The 16575-nt window shown below is 41.8% G+C and overlaps 1 protein-coding gene across 6 annotated transcripts in view; it reads right to left on the bottom strand.

The window, feature by feature from the left end:
- The window catches only part of NRP1 (neuropilin 1), a 137378-nt gene extending 121622 nt beyond the window's left edge, over positions 1-15756 (bottom strand). For 2 of the 6 annotated variants that reach the window (XM_045874213.2, XM_045874215.2), the window contains exons 1-2: positions 14853-15420; positions 11258-11432 (exon numbers count right to left, since the gene is read on the bottom strand). In XM_045874213.2, the coding sequence (XP_045730169.1) occupies positions 11258-11432; positions 14853-14925 (248 nt within the window). In that variant the 5' untranslated portion in view covers positions 14926-15420. Of the gene's footprint in view, positions 1-11257; positions 11433-14852; positions 15422-15741 lie in introns of those variants that run through there. The other 4 variants (XM_045874214.2, XM_045874216.2, XM_064591869.1 and 1 more) reach the window with 3 other exon arrangements.
- Between the last annotated feature and the right edge of the window lie 819 nt (positions 15757-16575).

The following is a 16575-nucleotide window of genomic DNA, read 5'->3' as shown; positions in this document are numbered from 1 at the left end:
AGAAACTCTTGGTTGCTGAATACACGCTGAGCATGAGATACTATCTGTTGCGGACATGTGCGGTGCTTTTGAAATATTTATAAGTGCCTCCTGCTGAGGATGCAGACGTTATTGTTTATAGTCTGAACTTATTTTAAGGAACAAAACCTGCGGATGCACTTCCTGTTATAGTAATACCTAGGCTTTATGTAACATATTTCTTTTGTATTCATAAGATACTTCCACCTTCATTATGTCATCAACACTGTGTCACTGAGATAGGTAGGGGAAGGAAAGCATTTTTTTTTTTCTTCAAAAAGAGAAGGAAAAAGATGAACTGAGGCTGTGTCTGTGCTGTGAGGGTCCATCAGAGCCTGATGCTACATCCTCCTGAGCTGAACTGGTCGACACTGTCAAAGCCACGGTATTCACGGCCATAACCAAGCCGTTCACGGACTGTGAGCCAGCCCTCCTGCCCGGAATCCTGCCTCACAGATGGGGATGATGGGCAGACATGCAATTATGATCCACACGCCCCTGATCCTCACCAGAACACTTTTCACAGGAGCTGCTAACAGAGTCCCCTGACAGTCAGAAATCCCCAGCTCGAGTTAATGAACTAACGCACACACTAGGTATGAGGCTAGAAGAGCTAAAGAAGGAAATGAGGATGTGTCTTAAAGGACTGAACCAAGATCACCTAACAATTACTCAGGGACAAAGAAATTGGTAGTGGAATAAAGGATAAGGAAAATGTAAAACTTCTTCCTTAAAAAAGGGGGGGGGGGTGACCGGGTGGCTCAATTGGTTAACCATCTGCCTTCGGCTTGGGTCATGATCTCAGGGTCCTGGGATCGAGCCCCACATTAGGCTCCCTGCTCAGCTGGGAGTCTGCTTCTCCCTCTCCCTTTGCCCATCCCTCCTACTCGTGCTCTCTCTCGCAAATAAATAAATAAAATCTTAAAAGAAAAAAAAAAAAAAGAAAAATCCAATCAGTGCTAAAAACCCCCACTCTTCCCTCTGCCCAGGGTCAACAACCTTAATGGAAAATAAAATTAGGGGCTACCCTTCGTAGAAGTGAAGAAGCTGCTAGGGCAGTTTTAGTGATGATTTGGCTCCCGTGGAGCCGGGGCTAAAATGCGTTTCAAACACAGACAGTAGAGGGGCAGCAGGCTGTACGGGTGGGGAGCCTGCCCCTCCGGCTCGGCCCCTCCTGCCTGTGGCTGTGGACTGAAGCTCCAAAGTCCCAGTTCCGATGGCTCTGACTGGGTAGGTGGGGATGGAGGAGGAGGGACCCGGACAGATTTTGAGAACACAAAAATGCAGCTACCACCTCTGTGTCCAGGAAGTGGCTGGTGTCAAGTCTTTTCGAAGGGCTGGCGCTCAGACCAACTGACCACCCGCTTGAGTAGTTTTCAAAATTGCCCCTTTTGCTCTCCCTTCACTGAATTTTGCTATTCTCTCCTCCAGACTGCCTACGGTGAACCGTGGACTCTACTCGGCTCAACACTGTTTGCTTCTCCTCTATTCTTTCTGGTCTTCAATCTCGGTAAAACTGTCAGCTGTGGAGGCCCATTAATCTAGTGCCTGCTATGTGCAAAGCATTGTGGGGACTGATATAAGTCAGACACGGTGTCTGCCCTAAAAGAGCTCACCACCTAATGGGGAGACCAACCCTTACCTGTACAGTTAGAATGATGAACCTGGGCAGATGGGTGGTCTGTGAGAGCCGCATGCATAACAGCCTCACTGTCGAATTCATGAGGACTTGCCATTTCTGGCGGCTGCCATTTTTTCCAAGAGTGGATTGATCCAGAAATTGAAGTTTTCATATATTTTAATCATCTTTGTCTGTGACCATCTGTGTTACAAATAAACGCCCACTTTCCCAAGTTATTCAAGAACAGATGGGCAGGTCTGAACTGAGAGAAAAGGCCAAACAGCAGCCTCATTTGCCAGGTGTTGCTCCATCTAAAACAACATCACCCCAAGTGAGAGGAAGTCAAGTGACCGAGCTTGGGGGGCTTTGTGTCCTTTATTTTCTTCGAGTCAAGAACGTGTTCTTTTTTTCTTTAAATTTGGGAAGTTAGTGCTTTTAATTAAAAAACAAATTATCTCTGGAGGACTAAGGTTTTGACCACATTTTATTTTTTTCCATGCCATTTCAGTGATTGCTTCTACTGCACACAATACCTTCCCAGCTCGTAGCATCTGTTGGTTGGAGAGTCAAGCAAGAAGTTGGAATCGGGAATATATTGCCTGGCCTTTGCCACCTCTGGCTGTTCTAAAGAAATTTAACAACTTGAAGAAGGAGACATTTAGCGTCCTCTTTCAGCCTGGGACTGGCTGCTCTCTCCATGACATGCCAGTCACTCACAGAAGCAACAAGCCATCACCTCCAACCTGGCCGGCTGATTATACAAGTATCTGACCAGATAAAAACAAAATACTCTGGAGCATCTGTTTCTTCTCAAAAAACACTCTTCTGTTTCTCATAGGAATCCAGTGCCTGAGCAAACATTCTCCCTTTTAACCCTTCAGAGTCATCATGGCAAATACAAGTATTGAAATTTTACAAACAGGGGAGATGTGGGAGAGCAAAACTTGCCTGACATTTGCCTGAGATGAAGTCAACGAGCAGTACTTGGAAGACAAGGCAGCCTTCTGACTTCGGGCAGTGAGGAAGCGCAGCATGCAGCTGGATCTCACACATCCCTCGAACCAACTGTATAAATCGAACCCTTGTGCTGCCTGGTTATCAGGCTTTAAGTAAATATTGTGTTTGTATGTGCTTTGTGCTTTCAAACTCCATCAACCAAAAGGAGTGGAATTTAGATATTTTCTGCTAGGATTTTATCCCCAGGTTCAGGCAAGTTTTTACTGAGTGGAAAATCACCAATTGGCTGGAAGTTTCTGTGCACAGTTTTTAGCAGTTCTTACCTAATCTGAACCGAGAGTTTAAAAATTAAGTCCTTCCTCAGAATGAGTTAGTTTGTATTCAAACTTTTGTGAGGTCTTTCATAGAAGAAAATGGCTGTTTGGATACCAGATGAGCTGGCAACACTTCATAAGAACTTCCTCCTTCAAAAGGCACGTCCCAAGCCCCATCAGTCACAAAGGTGGAAAAATAACTTGGTGCAGCTGCTGAGCGTTTGGGTTCAGTTGATCTAACTTTTCTAAACCTCAGTGCTGCCATCTGTAAAATGGGGATGACAGGAAGATTGAGTGAGATCATGTGCACAGAGTGCTTAGTGGGTGTCATGGAGGGCATAGACTGAGGACCTGACAGGAAGAACCAGCCATGACCATTCCTTCCCAAACACTCTATTGATTACTTAAATTAAGGGAGAAAATTAAACATGGTGGCTGAATAAGATATAAGATGTGTACAATATAGACCTAGGCTCGAGCGGGAAAAATAGTTAAGTTAAAAGGCAATTGAGTGGAGAGAAGCCAAAAGATTATTTTTCCTCTCTGCTCTTCTGCAGAATTTTGTAGAGTTCTGAATGAAGGAAGTTCAATTGCTAAGCTAACTGCAAAGACTGATTTCAACCATAAGCCAGCATAATGTGTTTGGCATGCTTCACAGCCAATCTGAGAGTCATCCTGACCTCATGCCATCCCTAACTGACCTAGATACTAGACACAGTTCCATCAACCACAGAAGAGCAGGAAAAATCTTTTTTTGGAGGTGCTATGTTCTGCCAAGTCACTGACTCCTACAATCAGGATTGATTACAAACACCCAATTAGAAGGCATTTGGAACCTGATCTGAACACTAATCTTGTCTCTTGTTCTTCTTTGGGCTTAATGATCAGCCTTGATGAATAACTACAACGGCAATTAGTTAAGTTTATTTTGTAGCCTCCTTCACAAGCACACACACACATGCACATATGTGTTTGTGTGTGTGCTTCTGCCGGAGTATGTCAGCATGCAGGCAAGTATCAAGTTTTATGCCGGAAAAAAAAAAAAAGGAGCTGCGAATATGCACGCCGGCTGAAGGCATATGTCTCACTTGGATCAATTTTTAAGTGTCTGCTCCCCAAGTGAAATCTGGTTGGAAATGCCATGCACATGTTGATTCAATTTGATAAGATTTCAAGTAACCTTCTCTTTTAGCTTCTCATAAAGGTTGCTTCTTTCAAATTACAGAAATGCCTAACACACAACAGCCTTGTAATGCTCAAAATTCATTATGATCAAATGTGATTGCTTATAGTAAAAAAATAATAAAGGAACATTAACTTTATTAAACACATGGGGTTTTGTTCAAATTAAATAAGTGCTAATAGGGAAAAATATCAAAAGGAAGAAAGTAGATAATTATCTGCCTGAGTAGTAACCAAGGATGCTGCAGGTGGTAGCAACAACATTGTCCAGCAGTTGTTCTGAGAAGGGTTCATTCTCAGCCAATTAAAAGTTTTTTAATTGAATCGAGTTTGGTGGTGGTTCCTCCCACATTGCCCATGTTGGGAAATTACTTGAGATGAAAACCAACAATGAAAAACTGAAAAATAAAGCAAGGGGAAGATTTTTCTGTGTTTGCCTTGCATCTAAAACAAGCTCTAGATCGAAAACTTTGTGCGTATTTTAACATTCCCATAGTATATGTAACGAATACAAGATATTTCTACAGTAGTCACTGAAAAACATTAGAATACACTTCAGTATGACTCTTTTTTTTTATTAGAAAAGGAATGGTATTCATTGTTCTATCTCTATGCCAAAGAGTTTTACCACATTCAAAGGATAGTGCCTACAGATTTCTAAGACTATAGTTTAGTTTTGTCTCATTTTGAAATTTATAAAAATGGAATCACACAAGTTAGGACAGTAGTCATCCTTGAAGCCCAAGGCTAGATGAACATAAGGGGGATTCTTTGTAGGAAGCTGGAAATGTTTACTCTGGATTGGTTATGTGGTTGTGCTCACCTTGTAAAATTTTATCAAACTTTATACTGTGTGTATTTTTCTACATACATCTTGTACTTTAATTAAAAGTACATAGACTTCCATACTTAATACGGAAAATGGAGAAATATTTTGGCTTAAAATACTCACTGTTTTCCATAAAACAAAGACTTCATTTTGGTCTAAGTGATACTCTAAAACACAAGACTGGGACTAGAGTAAGGCACTCGCCTCATATACAAAAAGCCAAAAACTCACCAATCAAGGTAAATAATATTTTAACACAGCATTTTAAAAATTAAAATTAATGAAAAAACCCATGCTGAACAAAGTAAAAAAAGAAAGGATGGAAACAAAAATAGTACTCAGGGATACAAAAAATGGAACTTATATTCCCCAAATTGCCAATAAATGACAAAGTGGCCACTGTATAATTCAATTTGTGAAAATTATCAGATCTGAGAAACTAATGGAAGATTAATTTTCATTCAGTGAGTTTATGGTCTATGAAAATAAATGAAATGACCAGTGTTTCAAAGTTTGTAATAACTTAGGTAATTTTATTTTATTTATTTTTTATAACTTAGGTAATTTTAAAAGTAGCATTAAAGAAACGATGTGTGATTTATTCCAACAAAATTCCAAAACTTGAATATCATCTCATTTAGTTAAGATTTTCTTGTAATTAAACTTCATACGAAGTTCCAAAAGTGAAACCTCCCTTTGATTGCTTTGAATTAGGAAAAAAACACCTATTTTTGGTTCCACTAAGAAAGGATTACACATCCAAGTTATAGACAGAAAAGCATCTGTGCCACGTTAGCCTGAGTCTTGGTGAAATCCTACAAAACGGCACTGACAAATCAGGCATTGAAGTCAGGAACCAGTGAGTAAGAAGACCACTACTGAGCTTTCTCCCTCCAATACTACCACCTTTTTAGACTCTTTCTGGAGCTCCACATTCATTTTCTTAATGTTTTTAACCCAATGTCTGTGAAATTTTTATTGCTCCCCAGATGATGACATCTGATCTGAATGTAATCACACACCTCTTTGCTCAGCGGTATTTGTCACAACCCATTATAAATTATCATGCTGATAGTTTGCATTACTGGGAAACCGGAAAAGTTCCATAAATTCTAACTACTGTATCAATGACATTCTTGTTTATTATGCAGATATAAACTTTTATGAGATTCAAGATGTCTGTGTTACCACCGAAGAAAACTATCACTGAGTAAGATCTAACTAGCTCAGTGTAAATGCAGAAAACCATTTACAGTGCACAATGAACATTGCTTTCTGAAAAACACCCAGCAGGTTGCTTTTTTCTTCCTTTTCTGCTTGTAACTGTGCTTCGATACTTCACAAGCATGGAGGATTTTGCTGGTGCATTCCCTCCACACCTTCTCCTTCAGAACATTCTCTAACCACCTTTTATCAACATAACAATAAAACCAGCTGGTATTGCTACACATCCTAGCACAGCGTTAGCCCACAGACAGATGTTCTCCTGCCTGACTGATTGATTGATCGATACCACACTATGTTCAATAAAAGAATTCAGGGAGCTATAATACTATGTTTTTGATGTTTATTTGTCATGAAACCTGACTCATAATGGAACCTGAAACATAGATTGTTGCATTTTAAAACAACCAGCACAACCTGAACATTCATCTTTCCTAAGGAAATCATGCCCCTTGATACTCACTCTAAAAACTTTTTGTAAGGTTAGGTTCATAGTTTGTTTATGTATTAGGTCAGTCTTCATGATCTTCACATGAAAAGTAGTAACTGTGTACATTTTACTGTATTGTTAAAACTATGAAATGGTTCTTAATTTAATTATAAATAAAACAATACAAATTTAAATAAAAATAAAAATTCCTCCTAGAATTCATCTATTTAATTGCTCATCCATCCCTAAAGAAGTTGTGGTATATATATACAATGGAATATTATGCAGCCATTAAAAGGAATGAGATCTTGCCATTTGCAACGATGTGGATGGAACTGGAGTGTGTTATGCTGAGTGAAATAAGTCAATCAGAGAAAGACATGTATCATATGACCTCACTGATATGAGGAATTCTTAATCTCAGGAAACAAACTGAGGGTTGCTGGAGTGGGTGGTGGGGTGGGAGTGATGGGGTGGCTGGGTGATAGATGTTGGGGAGGGTATGTGCTATGGTGAGCGCTGTGAATTGTTCAAGACTGTTGAATCACAGATCTGTACCTCTGAAACAAATAATGCAATATATGTTAAAAAAAAAAGAAGAAGAAGATAGCAGGAGGGGAGGAATGAAGGGGGGGAATCGGAGGGGGACACGAACCATGAGAGACGATGGACTCTGAAAAACAAACTGAGGGGTGGGAGGATGGGTTAGCCTGGTGATGGGTATTGAAGAGGGCACGTTCTGCATGGAGCACTGGGTGTTATGCACAAACAATGAATCATGGAACACTACATCAAAAACTAATGATGTAATGTATGGTGATTAACATAACAATAAAAAATAATTACTCATCCATCCCTACACTCCACAAAAAAATCTGTTTACTTGGCTTTTAAGGATGTTTCTCAACAAGCAAATGTGCTAAGGAATTGATTTCTTAAGTTTTCACATGGTGGAAGTTGACTGTACATATACTGGATGGTTTCAAGAGAAATTGCTGGGTGTATTTTATGCAGGTCATCCCATTACTGGATCTATATATTTAGTTTGACATATGCTTAAGTTTCATATTTCCAAATGTTCTAACTATCACCAAGTTGTTCAAGATATCATAATAGCAATGATAACTTCTTTTGAGGAAAGCTTTCAACTTTTCAAAAGGCTTTCGTATCCACTCCCCCATTTTATCTTACCAATAACCTGATTACATTGGTAAAGCAAGTACTTTTTATTGCTATTAGACACATAATATAGCTGAAACAGGGAGTGATATTAAATATCTCCAATAAGACAAACAGCTTGATCTCAACAGGAATGATAACTACAAGCTTGCTAGCTCGTTGGATGTGGTTTGTTGTACCTAATTTTGTATTATCTCAAATTCCTTTTATGGAAGTAGCCTAATGTAAATTACAAAAAAAAAAACAAAAAAAAAACAAAAAACAAGCCCCAAGCCCACTAAAATAAAAACAAAAACAAAAACGAAACTATGCTTTTGCACATTCAACATAAAATTTTCAAGTCTATGAATTTGTTCTTCCAAGGGTTATTGGTATTTTCTATTTTTGTAGGGAATTTTAACTTTAAATTAAAGCTGTGGATTCTTCTTGCAGACTTCACAAAAGACTGTAAGAATTGTGCCCCATTTGTAGAATCTCAACTGCAACCTTCAACAGTGACCAGGAGTCATGTGGACCAACCTGGAAAGATAGTGACAGCAATGTCTTCAGTTGCTCTTCCTCTATCATTTTTGGGATTTTCATTGATAAAACAGTCAGATAGCAACACTTCCAAACACAGCAGAAAAATATTTTCTATGCCATAATCTCCATTGACTTCATCAGGCTAAATATATCAGCCTTCTGAGGCTGGCCAGGAGATGGCACCTTCAGAGAGAACAAACCCTCCAGTTGCTAGAGTTAAGAAACCACTTCACTTGGTAGCCTTAAAAAAGTCTCACCAGTGGAATGACAGAAACAATCTTCTTGCCCATATCAGTTTCTTGAATACCATGCTGATATCACTAAAATTGTCCCTTCCTATAAATAATAATTATCCTTTTTCTTGTCATTTTTCAAAAGGAAAACTGAGGGGCACCTGGGTGGCTCAGCCAGTTAAGCATCTGATTCTTGATTTCAGCCTGGGTCATGATCTCAGCGTCCTGGGATTGAGCCCCACCTCGGGCGCCATGCTCAGCGTGGAGTCAGCTTGGGATTCTCTCCCTCTGCCTCTGCTCCCTCCACCCCTGCCCCCACTCATGTGTGTACACTCCTTCTCTTTCTCTATCTTAAAATAAATAGATAAAATTAAAAAGAAAAAGAAGGCGTCAAAATGTTAAAAGAAAGAAAGAAAGAAAGAAAGAAAGAAAGAAAGAAAGAAAGGAAGAAAGAAAGGAAGAAAGAAAAAGAAGGAAGGAAGGAAGGAAGGAAGGAAGGAAGGAAGGAAGGAAGGAAGGAAAGGAAGGAAGAAGGAAAACTGAGAAGGTTCCAATTCCACCATACTCCACCTCACATCATGATACAGCAAATAGTTATTGAAGACTTACTGTGTGCCAGGCACTGTTATAAGCACTTAACATGTATTAATTCACTCGACTGGCTTCCCCTTCATACTGGCTTCCCCGGTTATGTGCTGGAACTGGCTTGTACCAGCTCACAAGAACCCATCGCACATGTCTCTTTAGGACTACACAAGTACACAAGTCTGTGTACAGTGACATCACATGGATAGTTTGAAACTGGTCACAGTGGGAATATTTACACGACAGGAATTGGTAAATATTACAAATGAGGTCTTGAACCACCCCCTTTCAAGATCCGGTCATTCAGCATTGACCAGCACACCACTGTTAGTGACTCCTGATTATTCTGAATTTTTGAACTATTATATTATACACAGACATGGTCACGACTCTCAGATCAGGATTTAGTAGACATGAGTTTACTAAAATGTAATGGCACCTTATCTTTGGGAATAATGTTATTACTTGAGTATGTTTTACGTTGAGTTTCTTAAAAATATCTTTTAGAGAAATTTAAGTATTGTCAAAAAGCAAAAAAGATAAAATAAAACAAACGAAAATAAAATGAAAGAGAAAACAAATCTCTAGGTTGTCTAGGTGACTGACATTGTAAAATCACCATACAGAATATCGTCAACAACAACAACAACAACAAACTCCCTGTTTCCTAGCAGTCACTGAACACTATTAATGGAAACTTTCATACAAGATTAAGAAGTCAATATAATGCCCTGAAGCACAGAACAAGGATTAAATTGGAATCGGCATAATTCTATTACACTGTAGTGTATGCTGATTATTTGGAAATTGATCGATGAATATATGCTAATTCTTTACACACCAGAATGTTGAACTAACCAGATGACCTCATTTCCCTGCGCACAAAACACTAGTTTTACCGCACCAACTCAATAGGTTGTTAAGGACCTCCTACAGGTGGGAACCTTTTCATATCATTCTGTTCTTCCCTAAAAGGGCTATGTGTTTGCAAATAGAACACTTTTAATAATGAATGTCCCTGTACAATAATGTTTATATCCAACGGAACTTGTAACCTATTTACATTGTATACAGTTATATCAAACTGACCCATTTTAAAACTTCGGAAAACATATCAGTCCCTGAGAAACACTTTGGAACTGAGATTTAAGTAGATTGTTTTCCTTTGCTAAAACTATTTCTATATCCAAACTTCATTAAAGATAGATATTCAGGTTCAAGTATCTGCAGAATATAACCTGTGCAGGTTGGCAGAATGGGGTAATGTGGGCAAGACAGAGACAGGTGGTCTGCTTGGTGTCCAGAGAGAAGAGCAAACCTGGATCTGAGTGGACTGCTTGCGCCTGCAAAGTTAAAATACGTTTTCCATACTGTGCAAAGCAAAACTTGCACAACTAGTACTTTCATATAAAGTGAGGAAATATAATTTAGGCTGTCTCTATAGTGAGAATGTTTTCATAATAATGAAATCTGACATAAATTGATGCTTAGTTACTTAACAATAGAAGGAGTTAGCAAGACTAAAGCTGATGGATGAAATATCAATTTATAATTGAGCCCCATTGTATTCACTGTGCATTAACAATTTTTTTTGCGTTTTCCATTAAGACTTGCAATCATTAATCTACTAAAAAAAACCCTCGTCTGACTTATACTATATGCCTCATTTTTATTCAATGACAATTTGTTTTTGTCATGTCAAACTCAATAAGATACAGTCCTTAAATCACAAAATGTGTCACAGATTTGTTAAAAAATATCCAACCTCACCATCTGTTGATGCTATATATGCTAGTAACCCACAATATTTAATAAAAACTCAAGCGAAAGTTTGGGTTTCCATTCTTCCTCTTTTCAGGGGAAAACAAAGAGAAAAAGAAGCACATAGACACATTTCTTAACAAAAGAGTTCTGAAACCAAAAGTGTTAACAGGAGAAAGAATATGAGGGATTATACATTTCAACATAATATTCCTAGTTTGGGGAACTCAGAAATCGCTTACCATAATTTAATTTCCATACCATTGACATATGATCTGGCCTAGATTAGAATCCCTCCTGGATTCATTTATACCCCATACTGTACACACTGACTTTCCCCCTTAGACATCCATGACCACGAGATGGCGGTGTGGTGCCCTGTTCAAATACTTTCTCACTTACTTGCAGTCTCTGTCCTCCAAATCAAAGTGAGGGTTGAAGTTGATCATAATTCTCTGGTATGGGTCGGGAGCCTGAATCAGCCATTCACATTTTTCACTTGGATGATAAGAATGAGGATAACCAGGAGATGTAAGGTACCCGGGGCTTTCAATTTTTATCGTATCGCCACACTTATCTGTAATAAAAATAACATTTTGGTAAATCTTCCCCTGACAACCACTTAGGTATTCTAGCTTTATATATAAATTACTGGTTATTATTCCATAACTTTTTAGGGGGAACTCCCCGTGGGTCCTTCAGGTGGCACTGATACAACCCCGCCGCCAAGGAACACTCTTTGATCCCAGGAAGGTTAGGTCAGGAGAAAAGTAGACTGAGATCTGACAGGACTCCACCCTTACCCCCCACAAAGTTCCTTCCCAAGAAAAAGGTCTTCCAGCGTTAAAAACATTAAATCCTCTCAATGGATGTTAACATGGTCCCCAGGGAGCTCCTGCTAGACTTAATTATCCCCCCCAAGAAGTGTAATCGCATTAAGTAGCAAGTTCTGAGTGGAAGGTGACTAAAAGAAGCTATTCGACCCCTTGTGTGGCTTTTTGATGATAAGCCTGGTCTATGTCATTGATCAGTGGGGATTGTCATCCAAGACTTCGATTGGCTTAAAGCCAAACCTTTTGTGTTGTTGTTTTATCTGCCCATAAATCTAAGTGATTTCGAGTTATCTCTGCTCTGGAGATCCAGATCAACAAAGAACAAAGTGTATTTGGTGAAGCAGAAATAATTCTGCTCTACTGCTCCAAGTAAAGTTGTTCAGTCTTAGAGACCAGATCAAAGCAACTGGGCAGAAAGAAAAATAAATAGCCACATAGCATTAATTCTAATTACCTAGATGTTGGGGAAAAACAACAACAACAACAACAACAGCAACCCACCACACCAAGGTCTGGATATCACATATGGTAAGCCACAGTCTCACATTCTGGGAAAGGTGAGCTAACTAGTTTTGAGCCCTCATTTCAAAAAACCCCAATGCTGAAGTGATTCACTGAGAGCCAAATAAACCAGTCACTGGGCTGCTTTATTGTTCAGTGTAGATTCTCATTGTCACTTTTTATGATGAATTTCATGCTGGAAAGTCTCAGCCCGAAATGCTACCACATTTACTGATGCTTAATTTTAAGCAATAAAAATTTGGTGCATAAACTATGTAAGAGGAATAGGTATGAAAGCAGTGAAATATATAAGCCTATCAATCACAAATTTTCAGTAATGGTATATATAGATTTTAATATTGCATCTAATAGATTCCCTGTGGAAAGAGAATGGCATTCTTTGCTCTCAGCATGAATTTATAAATCTACAGAATTTTATTACAGGAAAACCAGGTCAAATGGAAATGAAAGATGAAGTGCACATCAAAAATGCATAAAGCTACATGCATTACAGAAATCATTTCTCATAAATTAAAAAGAAGACAATATAAATCATATTGTTTTTCTCAATTGCTAGATATTTCTGACCATGTTTCTTAGACTGGGGGTACCCTTATACTGGTTTCCTTTGCCTTAGCTTTTAAAGGCTTAAGGTTTGCCAAGAAGAAATGTTGCAACCGGAGTTCGGAATCTCAACTAATGATTATATTGGACTCTGTTATGTGATTCTACTGAGGCTCTTCCATTATTTTAAATGTGCAGAAAACTTGGAAAGTGACCCCATCTCATTAAGTCTCCTCCAGCTCTATACAAACATCATGGCAGTGTCTGGCATCCGTTAGAGGAGTGAAATAAAACAGTACTGCTTCTAGTCACTCCACAGAGTCACTTCAGAAGACATTTAGGTGGACTCGGTACCACACCAGAGCTCTTTAATCTGTGACTTCTGAGAAAGTGACAGTGTAATAAGATAATGTGGACTGCTAGACTCCCTGGCTCTGTTAAATCTCTCTAACAGTTGATTAAGAAAGAGCAATTTCTAATGACTCTGGACCATTAGACCTAAATAAGGTTAATGAATTAATTTAGCAGACACTGGTACTCCGAGGAGGTGGACATGGCTTTAAGAGGTCTGCTGTGTTATAGAGGCATTTACTGACTCTGGTCACTGCAAGCATAGCAACATGGCTTTAACCAGTCACGCTCACAGACTGAGGCTCAGGTTCTCAGCATTCCCTAGATTTCTGCTAAGAAAATTTAAAAATATATTTCATATATATATACATTTGTGTATACATTCACATACACACACATATACATGGAGTTCACAACCTAAAGTCTGGAAGTTATTTGCATTAGGTTTCAAATCCATCCTGTTAACATCTTGACTATGGATTTAATCTCAGGAGTTGTAGAGGGCAGAGGTTGGGTTACTGTAATTTCTAAAGTCTAACCACTTGACCTCTTTCAATTGGAGGAGAATGTTATCCTTTGCCAGATTATAGAAAGATGCCACCAACTCAGGTTCATTAATAAATTGAACTCCACATTCACAGTGTGTGTGTGTGTGTGTGTGTATGTGTGTTGCCTCTAAGCATATCTTTTAGAACACCGCTTGGTAGCTATTGGGGGGAAATCTATTGCTTCAATCATAAAACCTCCAAAAAGCATATTAAAGAGATTAACTTCCATCATAAAGACGTGATTTAAATTCCTCTTGGTATGAACCCCTCCACTTGTGGTCCCTTATTAAAACAATATACCACAGTAAGTAGTGGGTGTTCTTTTCTTCTAATTACTTTGATTGAAATCTAAGCCAGACAAAAGTAAATATTTGATAATTAGTTAATAATAATTGCTGAAGACTTACTGTAAAGATAATTTCATACTCTTGCCTTCACCTACTTTAAAGCCTAAGTTAAACATGCCTACAACCAGATCACATTTTAAAATACATTATTTAGGTTAGGGGATACTGTTTATAACCCAGCATTCTTTCATTTACTTAACAGTTAGTGGTTTTAAAAGCTAAGTGGAAGCTGCAACTAGGTTAGGGATTTTCAGATATCCTGGTGTCTTACACTGTATATATCAGATTCCTTTATTGACACTATGTAACTTTCATTCATACTACAGACACATTAGGGGCGATTTGCAAAGGCGGAGGAGGGAGTTCCAGCAACCAAAAAACCCGCTATCTCTTGCAGGCACCCACCCGAGGAAACGGTTTCGAAGAGCTGCAGAAGAACCAGGAAGTTCTCCTGGTAAAGTGTTCATTAACTTTCAACAGCCATCAAATTTTTGAAAGGGAGTCTCATCTAATTGCCTTTGGGAGGAAACATTATTAAGATAATTGGTGTGCTGATCATAGAAGGTAGGCAGCTCTGCCGTGTAACAGGCAGGAAAACCCCCATAACCAAACAAGCAACTTCAGAAGGGAGGCAGTGGCCTTGAAATCTTCCTGCCCTAAACCGACTATCTTACTTCTTTATTTCTCCTCCTGGACAAAAGTTTCCTTCGCCCAGGAGGTGGCTATTGCCGGTTCGCCCCGGCAGCTCTGCGTGAGTCCCGCGGCTGGGGCGGGAAGCCAAACCCCGGCCGGACGCGGGCAACCGGTGAGCCCGGGCGCCGCGCTGTCACACGCGCCTCCGCCTGTCACTTACCGTTGCGAAAAGCGCTGGCCGGGGCGAGGGCGACGGCAAGCGCGGCGCAGAGGAGCGGCAGCCCCCTCTCCATTCTCCCTTCGCCGGATCCCCAGGCAGAAGCGGGAGAACGAGAACGTGCGGGGAAAATAGAGCAAAGGGGGAATCTAAACAATCTGAAGAGCTTCAACTCCGCCTAGAGCTGTGAAATCCTCAGTCCGTCTTGGAGAAAAGGGGGCAGCGAGGCAATGCCTTGATGCCAGAGAAATGCTTCTCTTTTTGTGTCTCAAGTCGCCTGCATCCTGTCATTTAGCTCCGGTTTCCTCTCTCTTTTCCCACACTTGTTCCTCTTCCAGGAGCCACTGCCCGGGCCATGTCTCAAAAAAAAAAAAAAAAAAAAAAAAAAAAAAGGAGGGGGGCTAGCTGAGGGAGGAGGGAGGTAGGGAAACACACCAAAGCCAATTTCCAGAAAGAAAAAAAAAAAAATCCGACTTGTTTCTGGACCCGTTGGAACCGAGGAGCTGGCGCCCAGGGGAGGTCCGGGGTGTCTGCGCGAAGGAGAGGAGCAAGCAATGAAAAGATGAGCGGGAGACAGAGGAGTTTCACCAACTGCACCCCCGCCTCCCCCACCTCCTTCGTCCTCCCCCTCCCCTTCTGGAGCCCTTCCCTCGCTTCCTCCCTCCCCTCTGCCGGCACAGGCTCGCCAGTAATTGCCTGACGGGAGATTGGGAGGAACAAGTTTCCCTCCGTGTGCTTGCCCCGTCCGTCTGTCCTTCTCTCCCGGAGGCCCCGAAGGATCTCCGCGGGAAGGGAGGCGTTGGGGGTCTGCGCCCAGGGCGTGTGGGTGTGGGTGTGTGTTTGGAGAGGAGGTTGCGAGGTCGGTGCCAGCGACTGGGTCGGGCTAGCCTACCTCCGCTTGCTCGCTCAGGACCAGGGGGCGGCGGGGGGGCGGGGGAGACCGGCAGCTCGCGGAGGATCTCCGGGATCCAGCCGCGGAGGAGTGCGGCGCGCCCGGGAGGTGGCTGCAGTTTCTCCCAACTCCGAATCCCCGGCCGGCGGCGGCGAGGAGCGCGGGGCCAGTCGCGTCACTCCCGCTGTGCCGGCCCGAGGCCCGGGGCAGAGAGCAGCAGGGCGCCGCTGACGCTCTGGGCCGGGCCTGCGGAGACCCGGGAAAGCTAGGCTGGAGTGGGAGACGCACCACAGAGCCGGGCGAGGGTCGACAGCGTCGCTGCCGCGTAAAGCCGAGTCAGGCCATTCGATCGGGCGAGGCTGGGCTGCAGCCGCACTCGGCCTCTCTGCCGGGTAGCAGGGCGCGCTGCCGGGCGCCAGTCGTGCCCGGGTGCCCGCCGCACACCGAGGACTCCATTGTTAACCGAGATTTGGTGCCCTCTCCTCCGGGACAGAGGGAACGCCGGAGGGTGGGAGGTGATGCGCCTCTCCAGCTAGGGGGCAGCCGTCGCCCGACCCCGCCCAGCCTCATGTCTCTATGGAGCCCAGGTGTTCCCGGGGTTGGCAATTAGGGGTCCAGTGGCCCCCGTTTCGGTGCCTCTCGGGGGAGGGAGAACAGTGGTGGGGGAGGAGGGCTTTTGGCAGGGCCCGCACGGTGCCCACCCCAGGCCACAGGCAGTTGTCACGCCAGTCCTCTAGCTCCTGTCCACCCCCACCTCCCACGGCGGCGCGTCCTCACTGTGGGCTGGATGCCCCCCAGTTCCACCCCCAAGGGCTTTCCGGGAACTGCTGCAGA

Source organism: Mirounga angustirostris, unplaced genomic scaffold, assembly GCF_029215605.1.
Source record: "Mirounga angustirostris isolate CCGP_5_RB_7025 unplaced genomic scaffold, mMirAng1.0.hap1 SCAF_5, whole genome shotgun sequence".
Lineage (NCBI taxonomy): Eukaryota > Metazoa > Chordata > Mammalia > Carnivora > Phocidae > Mirounga > Mirounga angustirostris.
This window is presented reverse-complemented; position numbering and strand designations above follow the sequence as displayed.